Raw genomic sequence first — 18222 nt, forward strand, 5'->3', positions numbered from 1 at the left:
ATATATTTTGATAAGATTTCCCAGTCGTGCATCCTGACAACCCGGCTGTGCAGCTGGTGAAGATAATATTGTCGAGAGAAAGGAAATCAGACAGTATTCACATTGAAGCATTGTGTTTGGCTCTCACAGGGATTGTAAACATACGCCCTTTATTCAGTGCTAATGACTGTGTCATCAGCAACCCACTCTGTAAATCAACGGTCTGCAGGGGTTTTTTTTGCTGATTTTGCACTATCTTCTGAATATTATTGTAGTTTTTGAGCACAGTCAACAATTAAATGAGAGATAGTTGGAACTGCAGATGCTGGTGAATCCGAGACAACAAGGTACAGGGCTGGATGAACTCAGCAGGCCAAGCAGCATCATAGGAGCAGAGAGGCTGACGTTTCGGGCCTAGACCCTTCATCAGAAAAGGGGGAGGGGAAGGGGGTTCTGAAATAAATAGGGAGAGAGTGGGAGGCGGATAGAAGATGGATAGAGGAGAGGATAGGTGGAGAGGCCCTTGAGGTTTGTCCGGAGGGAGGAGGGTAACTTCTTCAGGCTAGGCATCCTTAGAAGAGGCTTCGCAGTGGGGTTAAAATTGAATCAGAGATAGTTGGAACTGCAGATGCTGGTGAATCCGAGACAACAAGGTGCAGGGCTGGATGAACACAGCAGGCCAAGCGGCAATGTGTCATTTCTTTCATTCCTTCCTGATTTTTACCCTTTCTCTCCTTGGAAAATTTGGATCTGATTTTCATTCCTGTGTCATGTTTATAAAGGCAGCAGAATACCTGATTCTGTGAACTCGATCTTTAACTCAAACTTGAGATATTTGTCGATTTTGGATAAAGAGCAGTGTTTTGATAGGGCAGCAAATGAATGTATGCATTGCATGTAGTGTCTCAGTTTTCAAATGATATCACCTCCAGCAACACAGCGCTGTCCCAGCATGGTGAGTGTTAGCCTGAACTATGAAACTCCAGCGTGAGGCCTGAACCCATGATCCAACAGTCACCTGCCTATTGTTTTAACTTAGTAATTACATATACACCTCACTGCCTCCAACAGCATTTAGTCCTTATCTCTAATTGTGCTGAAGAAGGTGGTTGTAAGCCAATTACTGGTACTGTTGCACTCAAAGCAGTGTCAGTACCCACGCAATAATAGTACCATAGATCTAGGAGCAGTTAGCACTGCTGCCTCATAGCGCCAGGAACTCAGGTTTGATTCCTGTGTGGAGTTTGCACATTCTCCCCGTGTCTGTGTGGGTTTCTTGTGGGTGTTCCAGTTTCGGTGTCCCATGGTCTAAAGATGTGTAGATTAGGTGGATTAGCCATGGGGAATGTGCGATTATGGGGATAGGGCAAGGGGCTGAGTCTGGGTGAGATGCGGTTAAGGGTATCAATGGCCTGAATGGCCTAATTCATAGAATCCTTACAGTGTAGAAAGAGGCCATTTGGCCCATCAAGTCATTTCCACCATTTGATCGTGGTTGGTATGTTTCTCAACCCTATTCTGCTTTCTTTCCATAACCCTTGATCCCCTTATCAATCAAGAACCTATCTACTTCTGTCTTAATGCCTCAAAGACTTGGCTTCCACTGCCCTGTACGGCAAGCAGTTCCACAGATTCACCACCCTCTGGCTGAAGAAGTTTCCCCTCATCTCAGTTCTAAGGAGTGTACTTTTACTCTGAGGCTGTGCCTTTGAGTCCTAGTCTCTCCTTGTGGAAACATCTCTGCGTCCACTCTATCTGAGCCTGTCAGTATTCTGTAAGTTTCAGTGAGACACCCCTCCCATCCTTCTAAACTCCATTCAGTATACACATAGAGTCCTGAACCACTCTTGGGGGTTCCAAAATTTTAACCAAGCGACAGTAGAGTGACAGCTACTTTCCCAAGTCAGGATAGTCTGTGAATTAGTGGGCAATTCGTAAATTATGGTATTTCTGTGTGCCTGTTGCTCCTGTCCTTCTGCCTCGTTGAGGTCACTAGGGTAGAATGTGCTGTGGAAAGAGTTTGGATGAGTTGTTGCAGTGGTTCTTGTAGATAGCAGACACAGCTGCCACTCCACGGTAGTCCAGGAGTGAATACTGAAGATGATGGATGGGGTGCAAATCAAGCTTACAGTCAAAAGTGGAAATATTTGATGATGGTTGCATGTTATTAAGTATCTTACTGAAGGCGTGTACAAACAACCTGGCTTGGGCTGACAAGTGGCAAATAACAATTGTGTCATTCAACTGCTGTGTGATGACTGCTTTCAACAAGAGAGAATCTGTTCGTCTCCCTTTGACATTCAATGTCATTATCATTGTTGAATTGCTAGCGATCAATATCCTGGGAGTTACCATTGATCAGAAATGTAATTGGACTCACCATACAAATACTAGCTACAAATGTCAGAGGTTGGGAATTGTGGTAAATCAATTTAGTTTGCCAAAAGCTGTCCAACATCTCTAAGGCACAAGTCAGGAGTTCGATGAAATACTCTCCAATTGCCTGGATGGGTGCAGCTCCAACAACACTTAGAAAAAAAAACTCCACCAGCCAGGGAAAAACATGTTTACATGATTGCACTCCATCTGCCACCTTCACCATTTACTTCCCCCAGTAATAAAATTCATTTCCTTCACTGATGAACAGTGGCAGCAATGTATACCATCTACAAGATGGACTGCAGCAACTCACCTAGGCTGCTTTGACAGCAGTTTCTAGACCCATGACCTCTACCACCTAGAAGGACGAAGGCAGCTTGGGAGTCCTTAAAGACGTAATTACAAGACTGAGTCTGCAGCAGGTTGGTAAGGCAGCTAACAAGAAAGAGAAATGTACTTGACCTTGTCCTCATTAATCTGCCTGCCGCAGATGCATCTTTCCATGACATTAATTATCAATATATGGTTCTTGTGGAGGCGAAGTCCTGCTTTCGCTTTGAGGATACTCTCCATTATTTTGCATTGCATTACTACCATTCTAACAAAGTTAGATTTCCAACAGATTTAGCAACTCAAAACTGGGCATTCATGAGGTGCTGTGGGCCATAGTCAGCAACTAAATTGTACTCAAATGCAATCTGCAATTTTCTGACCTGACACATCATCTGTGCTACCATTACTATCATGCTAAGGACTCAATCCTTGTACAATGATGTAGCACCAGGCATACTTAAAATTGAGATGTCAGTTTTGGTTGGGATAAGTGCACCTGAGCGGAGAGGCCATTAGTGACCCTCCCCGTCCTGGGCTTAATCAGAGTGGAGAAGGAAGTATTACTCAATTAAATTCCATTCCCCTGTTTCACCACCTCCAAATTCACCCTGGGTGGGCTCTAAATTCCACCAGTGTCTCCAGCTCATTCATCCAAACCTTGAGCTTGTTAGTCCAGTAACACCTCCGCTATGCTGTCAAACCCCAACGATAAAACTGTTGTATGAGCTAATAGTTCTGAAGAGCCAAATGTTGTGTTACATTGGCTCCACTGATTTTACCCACATTGTACCTGGTCTGTGTGAAAACATGGAGTTCTACTCTGGCTTTCAGAGGGAACAGATATATCTATAGCAGCTCCTGAAAGTCATGGTAATTATTCCTGACCAAATGTCGTTATACTTATTGCTGTCATGCACTAAACCTTCTTGTTATCGAAGCACATTGCCTCTTCTGTAGATATTGTACAGTGGTGTAACTTCTGCCATTGATCATTAGCCCAATGACAAAGCAAAGGCAGAAGAGGATTGATGGCAGCAAACAACCTCAAACAACCCTTCCCCACAAACAGATTTGTGACAGTTACCACGTAACACCAGGAATGGTCGGCTGGGAAAATATCTCTTTAAAAACTCTGAAATCCAGTCTGAATTAGGAGTGAAGAAAATCTTCAGCTGTTTCTTCAGTTAGCTGTGTCACTCAGAAGTTGGTTTTGGCCACTTTGCTTTATCTCTCTTTCTGTGCGCTGCTGCTCTGCGTATTGTTGTGTTAATGGTAATTTAATCCTGCACAGCAGATGGCTGGATGAGGAAGTTGCGAGCAATTTAACACTGGGAAATGCATTTTCTACTCTTGAGCATCTCGATCAGCACTGATTGCTGCCTCCAGAAAGCTGAGTATAAACATAGCTTCAGCAATGTGTTGTTGTACCTGCATTTAAACTGCTACAGTCAACACTTTCGCAAGCTGCTCTTTATTCTGTTTGAAAGATGTCCTGCTTTTTCCCCTATTGATTCTAAGGATGTGGGCGTCACTAGCATTTATTTACCAACCCTAATACAACTCATTGGCTTTCTAAGCTACTACAGAGGGTGGTTATGAGTTAACAATCTCGGGGGCTGGAGTCAGGTCTAGACTGGTAAGGATTGCAGGTTCCATCCCTTAAGGATATTAGTGAGTTTATTATCTAAATAGTCAGATTAAAAATATACTCTCCTCCCTATACCTCTAGTTGTAACCCTCTATAACTAAGAAAAGTCAGTCATAAGGATAAAATTGTGGAAGTTGGTACTGTCCTCTTTGGAAAGAAAAGGGCTGAAAAGAGATCTGGTACAGATATTCAATATCATGACTGAGCCGGATGCAACATTTGGGACGGAACTGTACCCACTTGTGAAAGAATCGAAAACGAGACGGCATAGATTTAAAGTTGTGTGTGGAAGAAGCAAGGGTGATGTGAGAAAACAAGGTGCAGGGCTGGATGAACACAGCAGGCCAAGCAGCATCATAGGAGCAGAGAGGAAGGGTCTAGGCCCGAAACGTCAGCCTCTCTGCTCCTATGATGCTGCTTGGCCTGCTGTGTTCATCCAGCCCTGCACCTTGTTGTCTCGGATTCTCCAGCATCTGCAGTTCCTACTATCGGTGATGTGAGAAAAATCCTTTTCACTCAGTGAATTGTCAGGGTCTGGAATCACTGGAAATGTGGCATAGGCAGGATCAATAAAGGCATTCAAGAGAGCATTGGGTGATTATTTAGATAGAAGTCATGTGTAAAGATATAGGGAAGAAACAGGAGATTGAAAGTGGGTGATGAGGCTTATTTGAAGAGCTGGTGCGGGCACAATGGGCCGAATGAACACCACCTGTACTATAACAATAAAGGAAGAACAGAAAATGGTGGAAATGCAGAGCAGCTGAACAGAAGACTGGCAAGTTTGAGTGGAAATCCTATGCCTGGACAGGTAATGATTGTCCTCATGGAGTGGGAAGGGGAGGTTAGAAGATAATTGGTTGTATACTTAAACAACAGCTGGAAAGGAGGTGGAAATTATCCCAGTGAGACTGTTAAAAGAACAGAAGGCAGTGAAATGAGTTGATGAACACAGCAAAATTGACTGGCAGAATGCAAGAAGCACCAACAAATTCACTGCCTGTCCGTAATTATTCTAGCTTCTCCCTTGCAAAGCTGTCAGGCTGTGGCAGTCAAGCAACGCATGTATTTTGGAGTTCATTTCCTAGAGACTGGTGGGTCAAAGCAGGGAGTCAGTGGATGGGGCTGATAACTTCAGTCTGTCCAGTATTACTGTTAGCTGGTTCATGATGCATCGTGATGCGAACAGCATGGGTTCAATCCTGTACCAGCTGAGGGCACCAAAGATGCTGCATTTTCACCCTCTCTCCTAACCTGAGGCATCCTGACCCTCGGGTTAAACCACCACCAGCCATCTTTTTCTAATCAGAGAGCAGCCCTATGGTCCTCTTGGACTATGGCAACTTTACCTTTACTGTTGACAGGTGCCTCTGTATATGGTCAGATCAGTTTCCACTGGCAGGTGAAACTCGCGTTAGAGAGCATAGCTTCAAAATAAGGGGGAGTAGATTTACTACTGAATTGAGCAGGAACTTCTTCACCCAAAGGGTTATGAATCTGTGGAATTCTCTGCCCAGTGAAGCAGTTGAGGCTTCCTCATTGAATGTTTTTAAAATACGAATAGATTTTTAAACAGTAAAGGAATAAAGGGTTATAGTGGGCGGGGTGGGGTAAGTGGAGCTGAATCCACGAAAAGATCTTAGAGTCATAAAGATATACAGCATGGAAACAGATTCTTCGGTCCAACTCCTCCATGCCAACCTGATATCCCAAAAAAATCTAGTCCCATTTGCCAACATTTGCCAATATCCTTCTGAACCCTTCCTATTCAGAGACCCATCCAGATGCCTTTTAAATGTTGTAATTGTACCAACCTCCACTACTTCCTCTGGCAGTTCATTCCATACATGCACCACCCTCTGTGTGAAAAGGTTGCCCCTTAGATCCCTTTTAAATCTTACCCCTCTCACCTTGAACCTATATTGATTCTCCCACCACGGGGAAAAAACCTTGTCTACTTACCCTATCCCGGTATAATTTTATAAACCTCTATAAGGTCACCCCTCAGCCTCAGACACTCCAGGAAAAATAGCCCGAGCCTATTCAGCCTCTCCCTATAGCTCAAACCCTCCAATCCTGGCAACTTCCTTGTAAATCTTTTCTGAACCCTTTCAAGTTTCACAACATCCTTCCTATAGCAGGAGACCAGAACTGTATGCAGTATTCCAATAGTGACCTAACCAATGTCGTGTACAGCCGCAACATGACCTCCCAACTCTTATACTCACTGCAGTGACCAATAAAGGCTTGAGGGGCCAGATGGCCTACTCCTGCTGCTATTTCTTACGTTTGAGGAATTCAGTGCTGGCATTCAATGTGCTGCAGTTCCAAGCTCAATATTCGTGTGGAACCCAAATTCTGAGTGCATTCACCATTTTAATGCTTGTCCCTTGCACAACTTATGAAGATCTGATTGTGTCAAAAGTTAAAAATAGCTGTAAATAAGAAACTAGTCAATACATATAAGATTAAATAGGTAATTTTAACAGCTGATATCTTCACTTTCTGTTCAATTGTCCTATCAACAATTACACGCATATCCAACCTCACAGAGTAGAACTACTCATTCTAAATCTGCCTTTGATTCTGTATAATTCAACACCAGCCCCATCTCTAAACTCTAATTAACAAGATAGTACTTTTCTACCCCTCTGATTATTTCTTGTGTAGGATTAACTGTTGTCCTTGCAGCTATGGATCATTGCTACAGCTCTCTCAAACTTGGCGCTGACAATATCTTCAATCAATTAATCTCATTAAACAGGTAATGACTTCACATGAGAAACCTGCTGGTGATGTAAGGATTGAGCTCGATATGAAAGATCAGTTGTCCCCATCTTAGAATCACTGTATGTTACAATTTGAGAATCATACTATCTCACTTCAACAGTATTTAAAGATTAACATTATTCATATTGAAATACCATTTAAGTTCACAATAAGATCATAGAAATGGGAGGTAGCCATTCTTTCCCTCAGCCTGTTCCACCATTAAATTAAATCCTGGCTAATCAGTATTTTAATTCCATCTTGCTTGCCTTGGGTTCTGTCACCTTAATACCCTTACCAAGAAGAGTGTGTTAATCTTTTTTTGATTTTAATTTTGTTTTTTAAATAACCAGCCATTTTTGGGTGTGTGTGTCCCAGATTTCAATCATCCTTTGTGTGAAGTTCCTTTCAGACATCATCCTCAAATTGTTTAGTCACAATCTGTAGGTATTTTCCCCCTTGTTCTGATAGAGGAAAAAATTCTCCCCATCTGTCCTAACAAATCCACTTGCCATCTGAAACACCAGATCATCCCTTAACCTTCACTCTCAGAGGGTTGCAAACCTATGAAGGAATTTTTCTGCCCCTTGAATGATGTGGGAAGCTATAACTAGAATGAAAAATCTGATTCTTAAACTCAAGAAAAAATTTCCAATTTCCCATTTAGGTTTCAACAGCAAAATCAGAATCTCTCACTGTTGAGCAGCATTTGTGTTCTTTGTATTTGCATCTCAATAATGCATGGGGGTTTGCCTGATTTATAACAAACATAGAAAGTGCTGGAGAAAGTCACTGAGTCTGGCAGTATCTGTGAAGATGGTAACAGTTCAACTTCAGTATGACTGTTCAAGAAGATTCATACTGGACTTGAAAGAGCAACCCTTTCATTTCCATATCTACAGATGCTGGCCTGGTCCACTCAACAGGTCTGCCATACTCTGTTTGTTTCAGATTCTCAGCACCTGCAACATTTTTGCCCTTATTTGAGTTTTTTCCGCATTTATTTGCAGCTTTCTATTCTCCCCTCCTTTCCCAAGAAAGTGGATGGCGTCAATTTTCAAATTGAAAGTCCGGAAGCTTACTCAGCGGATGCAGCTTCCAAGTTGCTTCCTTGAGCCTTCGTTTTAATGTCACTTCACCAATATGTCCGTGGACAATGTGATTTTTAACCCTTCAGCCACTAAAGGCAGCATCAACAAGCTACAGCCTCACCACATCATCAAGCCACAGCCTCACCACATCACCATGGCTGGTCTCAGATGAACCTCAGCCCTTCAGGACCTCCTTTTGGAGCTCAGGGACAATCCTGGGCCCTGCACACTTCTGCCAAGTCACTTTGTACAAAGGGACACACATCCACCTCATGCGCCTACTCGTGGTGCATCTTATAGTTCTCTGCCCCATTTCTGAGTGCTTGCTCACTTTGCGTTTACTTGGAGGCTGCCAGCCTCTACAGATTGTGGTGCTTTTTATCCAGAGGTCTGGAAGTTTAGTAGTTGTGGAGGATGAGGACCATTGAGTGAAGATGCTCATGCAACAGGGAGGTTGGTAGTCAATGAATATTAGTGAGGTTTGTGGTAAGTGGCAGAGTTAGAGAGTTTGAGATAACAAAAAGATGATGGTATTTCTTATCCTCATGAACTAAAATCATTAATCTTTTTCCTGCACGGCTGTCCATTTTGTCCAACCCTGGCAATAGCATAGACCTGGGTTACCATCTGCATCTATGTTTGACATCTTGGCCTCTTCTGATAGTCCACCACGTGGAGGATGGCATACATCTCAATCACTTTGTCTACTAGGACCTTCAGATCTCTATGTAGAAAATAGAGTGCTAGCTTCTTTCTGTGATGCTTTAGTTTCATAAGAGGACAGTGTGTAAGGTAGTCCCTGGCTTGCAGCACATGATATGGTGTGCAGCTGAGCTTTAAATCTGGTGACAGTAGTTTGTCCATTGAAAGGTTGTGGCAGCGGTGGGAGCCTCACCTTCCCTGCTGCATGATTGCATGAGAAGGACGCCAAAGGGATTGTTTGCATAATTAATGCAGTGAGGAGCAGAATACCAGGTAAGGCAAGTTACTATGAGCCATGACAACATAACCGCAACGTAACTCTTTGAAAAAATAATACATCCTAAAAATGGGGAAATCTAAATCTATGCAAACAGTCTTCAAAATTGAACCCTTAAACCCTGACTCAATCTTTGGTGAATCTAAAGTGCACCCTCTCCAGTATGCTGTTTGTGAGGTGTTGTATCCAGTTGTAGCACTGCAAATGAATCAGATCAGAGTACTGTACGTACACGTACATACTTAAAACCATTCACCCTCTGATCAAGGTCAACATTCCATTAGTCTTTTAAATATTATTTATATAACTGTCTGCTAAATTTGTGGTGAAAACTGTATTTGGTTCCTTACCATGCTGCTTCACCAAAATGTGTAACTTGTTGATTAATTATCTGCCAGACCAGCTTCATTAAACATTTTAAACATTTCAACTAGTTCACCCCCTATTCTTAACTATTTGAGGAATTAAAAGCCAAAACGATGCAAGTTGTCCTCATAATCCACCTAAGCTCAGGTTTCACTCTTAGCTCTGGTACTCTGATTAACTCTGGTCTTTGAACCACATACAGTAAGTTTTTTATACATTCATGGGATTTGGGCATCACTGGCTAGAGTAATGTGCACACGTTCTCATGCATTTGCTGCCTACGTCCTTCTAGATGGCAGTGATTGAGTTTGGAAGGTGTATGGAAGAAACCTTGGTATGTTGCTGTAGTGCTTCTTGCAGATGATATATACTGCCATCACTGTGCAGTGGGGGTGGTGGGTGTGATTAGGGTGGTAATCAGGGTAAAGATGAGCAGACTGCTTTGTTCTGTGTGCTCACTTTAAGTGTGTTTGGAGCTGCTGGACAATATTCCATCAAACTCTAGGCTTGAGCCTTGTAGATGATGGGCAAGCTTTGGCAGTCAGATGGTGAATTGTACTTATTTGGCTAGCCCAGTTCAGTTTCTCGTCAGTAATAATCCCAAGATGTCAATACTGGCAGATTCAGCGGCAGTAATTCCTTAATTATTTCGGAACAAAAGTTAGACTGTGTTTTGTTGGAGATGGTCAGTGGCTGGTATTTGTGTAGCGTGAATCATCAGTATCACTTCCAAGACTGAATGTCTTCCTGCATTTGGACATGGACTGTTTCAGTAGCTGAGGAGTCACGAATGGTGCTGAACATTGTGCAATCATCGACGAACATCCCCACTCCTGACCTTATGCTGGAGGGAAGGTCATTGTTGAAGCAGCTGAAGATGGTTGGGCCGAGGACATTACCCTGAGGAACTCCTGCAGAGATGTCCTGGAGTTGAAATGATCGGCCTGTAAAAACCATGACCATCTTGCTTTGTATAGCTGTAAATTGGGGGGAGTTCTCCCTGTGATTCCCATTGATCTCAGTTTTATAGTACATTGATAGATATGTTAAGCCATGAGATTACAAAAATAAAAACAGTGCTGGTAATACTGAGCAGGTCTTGTAGCGTGTGTGGAGAGAGAAATGACTCTTCAATGCTCATAGCTTTTATTTCAAATTGCTGGTGTTTATAGTATTTTGCTTTTACTTTAGTCATAAGTTTTACAGATTCTAGATATTCACCAGCATCTTCAACCTCTCCCTCCTATAAGTCAAAGTTCCCACCTGCTTCAAGATGATCCCTGAACCTAAGAAAGCACATGCAACATGCCTTAATGACTACTGCCCAATGACTCTGACCTCCAGCATCATGAAGTGCTTCAAGAAACTGGTCATGGCCCACATCAACTCCAGTCTTCCAACCTGCCTCGATCCTCTACAGTTTGCCGACTGATGTAACAGGTCCACAGCGGATGCCGTTTCCCTAGCCCTGCCCTCATCCCTGAAACATCTGAACAACAAGGACACCTATGTCAGACTCCTGTTCATTGAGTACAGCTCCACCTTCAGTACCATTATCCCCTCCAGTCTGATCTCAAAATTCAGTGACCTTGGTTTCGGCTCTGCCCTCTGCAACGGAATCCTCAGCGTTCTGACCCATAGGCTGCAATCAGTGAGGATAGGTAACTGCACCTCCCCCCATAATAACACTCAACGCTGGAGCCCCCCAAGGATGCATCCTCAGCACCCTATCGTACTCACTGTACTCCCACAACTGTGTTGCTAAATTCTGAACAAACGCCATTTGCAAGTTCGTTGACAACACCACTGTGGTAGGATGGATATCTAACCAACGAGTCAAAATACAGAAAGGAGATAGAGGGTTGGTGACGTGGTGCAATGAAAACAACCTTTCTCTCGATGTTGGTAAAACTAAAGAACTGATCATTGACTTCAGAAAGAAAGGAGGAGAACACACCCCCATCTGCATCAACAGAACTGAGGTTGACAGAGTGGAGAGCATCAAGTTCCTCGGAGTGACGATAATCAACAACCTGTCTTGGAATTCACACGTAGATGTGATGGTCGAGAAGGCACAACAACGTCCTCTTCTTCCTCAGGCGGCTCAGGAAATTTGGCATGTCCATAAGGTCCCTCACCAACTTCTACAGATGCACCACTGAAAGCATACTGTCCAGGTGCATAACGGCCTGGTACGGCAACTGCTCTGCCCAGGACCGTAAGAAACTACAGAGGGTGGTGTGCTCAGCCCAGACCATGACGGAAGCCAACCTTCCATCCATGAAGTCCATGTACTCGGCTCGCTGCTGCAGAAAGGCTGCCAACATCATCAAAGACCATTGCATCCTGGTAAGGATCTCCTATAACCTCTTGTGTCAGGCAGAAGATACAGGAGCCTGAACACACGCACCAGCAGGTTCAGGAACAGCTTCCTCCTGGCTGTTGTTAGACTAATGAAGAGACTTTCTAGCCTCAAATAATGCTGATCTTGCTAACGTTAATCTGGCCTAGCACACGCCCTGTGCAATGTAACCTGTATGCCTCTGTCTAAGTCTTTTTAATTTGTACATCCTTGCTTATTATGATCTGCCTATATTGCTCATAAACAAAGCTTTCACTGTACTTTGGTACACATAACAATAAATCAATCAATCAATACAGTTCTGCTGTTACTAATGCCACACAGCACCTCATGGACTCCCAGATTTGACCTGCCCGATCTGTACTGAATCCATAACCTTACGCATAGCGGTACTGTCTCACAACACAATGAGTAGTGTCTTCACTGTGAGACTGTGTGGCAGTCGTAGCAGTGCTATAAGAGAGAACTGCAGCTGTGCCAAGTGGATTGGAGAAGCTGACTTCAATTGTTTAAAGTATTCTTGGAATCTGGTCTCTGTTAATTGCTTGCTGCAGCCAGCACTGTATGATTTGGCTCTCTCTGGTATCCTGGCACAACTGCTTTGCTCCTTACGTGGATTTAGACTGTATGTTATGAAGATCAATATATAATGTGAAATATAATGTAAATAGTGTATTTAGTGTGTGTTAAGAAAGGGAAGACATTTCATTTCATTTGTTTTATAGAACTGTTTTGGGGTCTTAGTGGTGGAGTGTCTGGTGGTTTGTTTTGTGTCTTTTAATGAGGTTTTACAACACTGGAAATGAAGGGGTTCCCAATAGTTTAGTGAGGAATGTTACGAAGGGGAGGTCAAACCCCTCTGATAATTAAACTAAAACACAAGCCCCAATCTGTTATGACAGGAAGAGAGGTTCCCTTCTATTAATTACACTCAACATCCAGAGAAGCTCACCTCACCTCACCTCACCTCACCTAATCTGTTAAACTGTTACGGAGAAGGGAAGGTTAAATGAAAGAAATTCCTGACAGTCACTTTTTAAAGTAACAAGTAACAATTTATTTATTTAAACCTAATAATGAACAAATTAACAGAATTACTAACAAACCAAACAATTGCCCCCTAAGTACTAACTATTCCCTAACTGAACTAAATTCTACTGGAATGCTGTTCAAATAAACACAAGACCCACTTATATAAACCCAATTAATAAGACACAATAAATTAAAACTTAATTTCTTCAAGTTCGCACAGACTGTGTCTTCTGGAACACACTGCCTTCTCCAGCCTTTCTTCCGCTGATCTTGCTGTCATAGATGTTTTTGCTGTATTTTCTCCATGATGACTCTGAGATAAAACAAAATGCCGTGGTACCCTTGATGGTGCTTTTTTTGTGAGAGCCAAGTTTATTTCTCAGATGGCGGATTTGCTTTCACTTCAGATAGCTGTTGGCTCTCCCTGATTTTCCAAATGCCCTCATCTTTTATACCCTTGATGATATATTAATTTATTTACAGTCAGATTGGTTCTACATTGTCAATGCCATCAGATTTAAATTTGGTAGGTTTTTAGTATCTAAGAGCTTGGTTTAAGTTGATTGGGTAAATTTGAAAAGATATGTTGCCTTGGTTAAAAATGCTGCATGGCTGTTCAATACAACATGTTTCAATGTGCACCTGCACTTTAAGCTGCTGTTGGGAGGAGGACCGACAGAAAAATCAAGAAGTCACTCAGATTGCATGTGTGCTTGAGATAGACTGCTTGAATCTGAATTTAGGGAACTCATGTTTGTTGTGAAGATAATAGTGAATTTAGTTTTGCAGTTTGCTCTCGGTGTCTTGGAGAGATACCCCTTGAAGGAAATAGCACCTAATTAATGCAGAGGAATTCACTGGAAAGAAGCCATTGGCAGCTAGAGCAAGAAACCTAGGTGTGGAGGTAGAGGTAAATCTTCACTGGAATGTTGGTGCGTGTAAGGATATTGCTGGTGTCAGAACTCACTGTGGTAGTGCGTTGGAAATCATTTGCCATTATTACGAACCCATAGAAGTGTGCAAATTTGATTGAGCCACCGAATTGTCTGATTCTACCTGTTTAATTCCTTTTAAAAGAATATACACACCAGCTTTTTTTTCCACTATAAGAAAATAACTACTTATAGGAATTAAAATGTTTTTAACCAATCGCAAAAAGTTAACAAATTGAATTGGTAATCTATAACTCAAACTCTATCCCTTTCTTAAAATTCACATACAGAAATAATAGACAAGACACAAAAGGAAACAAAGACAGAAAAATACAGTTTTACCACCAGTTCGAATCACTGATGTCTCAATGAGTTGTTTTCCTTCCAATTCCTTCCAGTTCTTTGCTCATGGTATGATCCCGTGGATAAAGCGACTCTTAGTGGAAGATTCACCATTTCAGTACTTCTGAAAGTGAATTCCCGAGGTTTGTAGACAGAGTAGCTCATTTTGAAAAGTTTGAGAGAGTAACTAGCTTCTTGGAATTTTATTCCACTGTGTACAGAAGAGAGAGGGAGAGATGAATGCTTTCTTTTTACCGGTAGATTGTTTCTGCCCTGTTGTCCCCCCCACAAAGTTGGTTCCTAGACAGTCGGCTATTAGTATGCTGAGCACTAGAGTCCACAACAATCATTACCATGCAAAAAACCAACCAAAAGGCTTTCTATGGGGAAAAATTGCCCCTGAATACCCACAGGTGGTGCCATTTTGATTGGAATCCTCCCTCCAGGGGTCTTGAGTTTCCATGTGATAAACAACTGAATCTTTGTTTCCTCTACACAACAGAATTTGTTCAAATATGTGACTGTAAAGTGAATACTGAGCGATAATCTGATAGGGGGCTTTAAAATCATGAAGGACATTGATATGATAGCCATTGAAACTTGTTTCCACAATAGTTGACATCTTAAATCTAAGATTATCAAGAGTTAATCTTACAAGGAATTCAGGAGAAACCTGTTTTGCTTTCCTTGTTGTCATATTTTTCATCATCTTGGTAGCGGAGGAGGCTGGAACGGGCTGATGGTGATGTTGATGAGGTGATGGCTGCAGCTTTGGCTGTGTGGTTGGCCTGGATTGGAACTCTAAGATGTCAATGAGGCGGTGGCAGCGGAGCCAGGTATTCCTGGGGCATCAGCTGGACCCGGAACGAGGCTTATTCCAGCCCGGAAACCACTGGGCCACGCTAGACAAGATAGACTGTAAAGTTGAACATTATAACTTATTTTTCTGCCTTTATATTTTTCTGACAATTGAACAGAAGATGAAGCTCTATTTAAGTAGTTTCTTGTGATCCAACATGGTGCAGAATTGTGGCAACGAAACTCTTCACTGTATTTTCCCAAATACATTTGACAATAAAATCATTCATCATTTGCCCAGCAAGTGGTAAGAATGTGAACACACCAAACAGTTAAGGTGAATAGTATGGATGAATTTAGGGTGGGAAAAGGCTCGTTGGATGATAAAATTTGACGTAAACCAGTTGGAAGGAATGGATTATTACTGTGCTGTAGTTTTGAGTATGCACACACAGTAATGTTTGTTACTATAAGTGTATCATGTGCACGCTTGTATAACTTTAATAGCATTTACAATTGTAACTTCTTTTTCTCCTTAAATCGATGTGTACAGATATAAAATTGTGCTGGACACTGACTCAACAGATTACGGTGGTCATGGTCGATTAAACCACAACACAGAGTTCTTCACAGATGTCCAAATTCAAAACAATCGTCCCAACTCTATGCTGGTAAGTACAGTGACCAGTCTCACCAGAAGGATTTTGCTGAAGTAGCTTTGTCAACATATGAGAAAGCGAGCCCACACTGTCAGTGGTTGAGGCCTGTGATGGCTATAACAGCAATGGAAAAGCCTAGGCTGAGTAATGTGGGGAATAAACAACCCTGAAAAATCTCTCCAGCTCCCTGTGAAATAATTCGAGGATCATAGAGACCTTCTCTATTAATTCATTTACATACGGCATATTGGAATCTCTTTTTATGACCAGAGCTGATTCAGCTCCAAGACTTGCTGTATCTACTTGAACAGTGAGAAGCAGCCAAATGTTATAAACCATGGGCCACGACCTTCCAAGCCTGGTTGTGTCTATAAAGGAGAATTTCAAGCTGTAATCATACAAGGATACAATACTGCTGGTTAGAAGTCTGCAACAACACTGGGTTCAATGTGATCAAATAAAAGTATCTCACAGTGTAGATGCTTAAATGGTAAGAGATATTTAAAAAAGGCCACTATAAGAATTTGCCTGATAGGTTTCATACTTTGAAGAAAGAAATTATTTATGTTGAGTCTTTCGCCCTCAAGACACCAAAGACCTGGCAGCCAGTTCACCCACTGCAAGGCCCTGGTAAGTAAGTGAGCAGTTAATATGTTTTTGGTCATGTTAATTAAGCAAATATTGTTAGACAAGACTTTGGGAAAACTTCCATTCAGAAATTTAATCAGTGCCATGAGATCTTATCTTTTAACTTGCCTGACTGGTGATAACTCATTGGACAGTGAGAGACCTGACATTTCACACTCTCTCCTCATTGCTGTTTTCAGATTCTGCTCTCCAAATCCTAGGGCAAGACACTGTTGCCAGACCAATAACCCACATGGTTTCTGAAAATACAGGCTTAAAAGATATTTTTCTGAAGCTATTTGATCGTCTCCCTTTCTATGACCATTCTATTTGTCTGGCACCTTATTTATGCAGCATTATGTAACTACAGTCTGTCTTACTATCGAACAGTCCATAAAAACACACAAATAAGACTTCAAATACTCCAATGATGTATTCTCAGGACTGACTACTATCAAACTACTGAGAATGGTTCATATTTGTATATTAAGAATGGTGAATTCCTGAGCAAGATCTGGTGACTTGCTCTGAACCTGTATTCTGGACTACTGTCATACAGTCTTTAGATGTTGTAGCCTATTCCAATACAGTGTTGCACTACATTCATTTTCTGTGCTGCAATATGTATAAATTAACCTTGCACTATTGCCACTTTTCTTGCTCTTCCCAGGATAATCAAAAATATCTTTCACAATCTCAGGTTGTCCCATAATACATTATCCTTTGAAGTATGAGACAACACAGCGTGGAGCTGGAGGAACACAGCAGAGGTCACACACCATCAGACAAGCAGGAAAGTTGACATTTCGGGTCGAGGCCCTTCTTCAGTCCACACTGTGTTGTCTCTGACTCCAGGATCTGCAGTTCTTGCTATCTCCACTCTGAAATATACCACTGTTGTAATGTAGCGAAGATCAGCAGCCAATTTGCACACATGCACACACTTAGCAATGTGATATTGCTGGATGGTCTGTTCTGGTAATGTTGTTTATGCAATAAAAATGATCCCTTCTCTTTTTCAATTGTTGGCCATGACCTATTTTAGACCAAAGTGGGCAGAAAGGGCCTCCATTTAGCACCTCCGGCAGTATTCTGTTCTCTGAGTGCCATACTGGAAGCATCAGCCAAGATTATTCATTCAAGTATATGGAACGGGTCTTGAATCCATAATTTTTTGACACACTGTTCTACCCAATAAATCATGTAAAGAGATAAGAAATAGGAACAAGAGTAGGACATTCAGCCTATTGAACCTGCTGTGCCATTCAATAAGATCATGGTTGATCCAGTAGTGGCCTCAATACCACTTTTTGTCTGTTCCCCATAACCCTTCATTCCCCTATATTTTAATAATCTAACTGCCTCAGATTTCGAGACATCTTATTACAATATACTCTTCCCTAAATCTCTCCCATATTTATTAACACCCCAACCCATATTCACAGCTAACCTATTGGCATTCCCATATCACATGGTCTTGCTAATTGTATCATGCCCATTACAGCTAAAGCCAGCTCTGATCACTTCTTTGTATCATTCACCATGCACATATCCGTTCCATGCCTAACCCTACGTCCTTCTGTATTCACCTTTGGAAGAATCTGTCCTGTACGCCACGTAGAACTGCAATTTTAAAATCCCAAATATTTAATCTTTGGTTCTCTTTACAACACTTGTGGGCGTACTGACTTACTCAATCTTTAAAACATCATGCTATCTCCAATTTTTGTTACTCTCCAAAGTTGCCTGCCATTTTATGTCTGTCTTCCGCATTATAATAAAACAAAGTGTGCATGTTGGAAAGACTACCTATAATCCCAGTATCACGGTGGCTTCCTCTTTACCCTCCCCTTTTTTGAAACTGAACACTATGGCAATGTGAGTCACGTGGGCCTTGTATTCAGTTTGGGGTGCTAATTAGCTACC

The 18222-nt window shown here is 42.0% G+C and overlaps 1 protein-coding gene across 1 annotated transcript in view; it reads left to right on the plus strand.

Annotated features, from left to right (window-relative positions):
- The window catches only part of LOC109916713 (1,4-alpha-glucan-branching enzyme-like), a 525476-nt gene that overhangs the window by 482409 nt on the left and 24845 nt on the right, over positions 1 to 18222 (plus strand). The window contains exon 19 of the mRNA XM_048602999.1: positions 15564 to 15681. Coding sequence (XP_048458956.1) covers positions 15564 to 15681 — 118 coding nt within the window. The remainder of the gene's footprint in view (positions 1 to 15563; positions 15682 to 18222) is intronic.

Source organism: Rhincodon typus, chromosome 11 (genome assembly GCF_021869965.1).
Source record: "Rhincodon typus isolate 14 chromosome 11, sRhiTyp1.1, whole genome shotgun sequence".
Classification (NCBI taxonomy): domain Eukaryota; kingdom Metazoa; phylum Chordata; class Chondrichthyes; order Orectolobiformes; family Rhincodontidae; genus Rhincodon; species Rhincodon typus.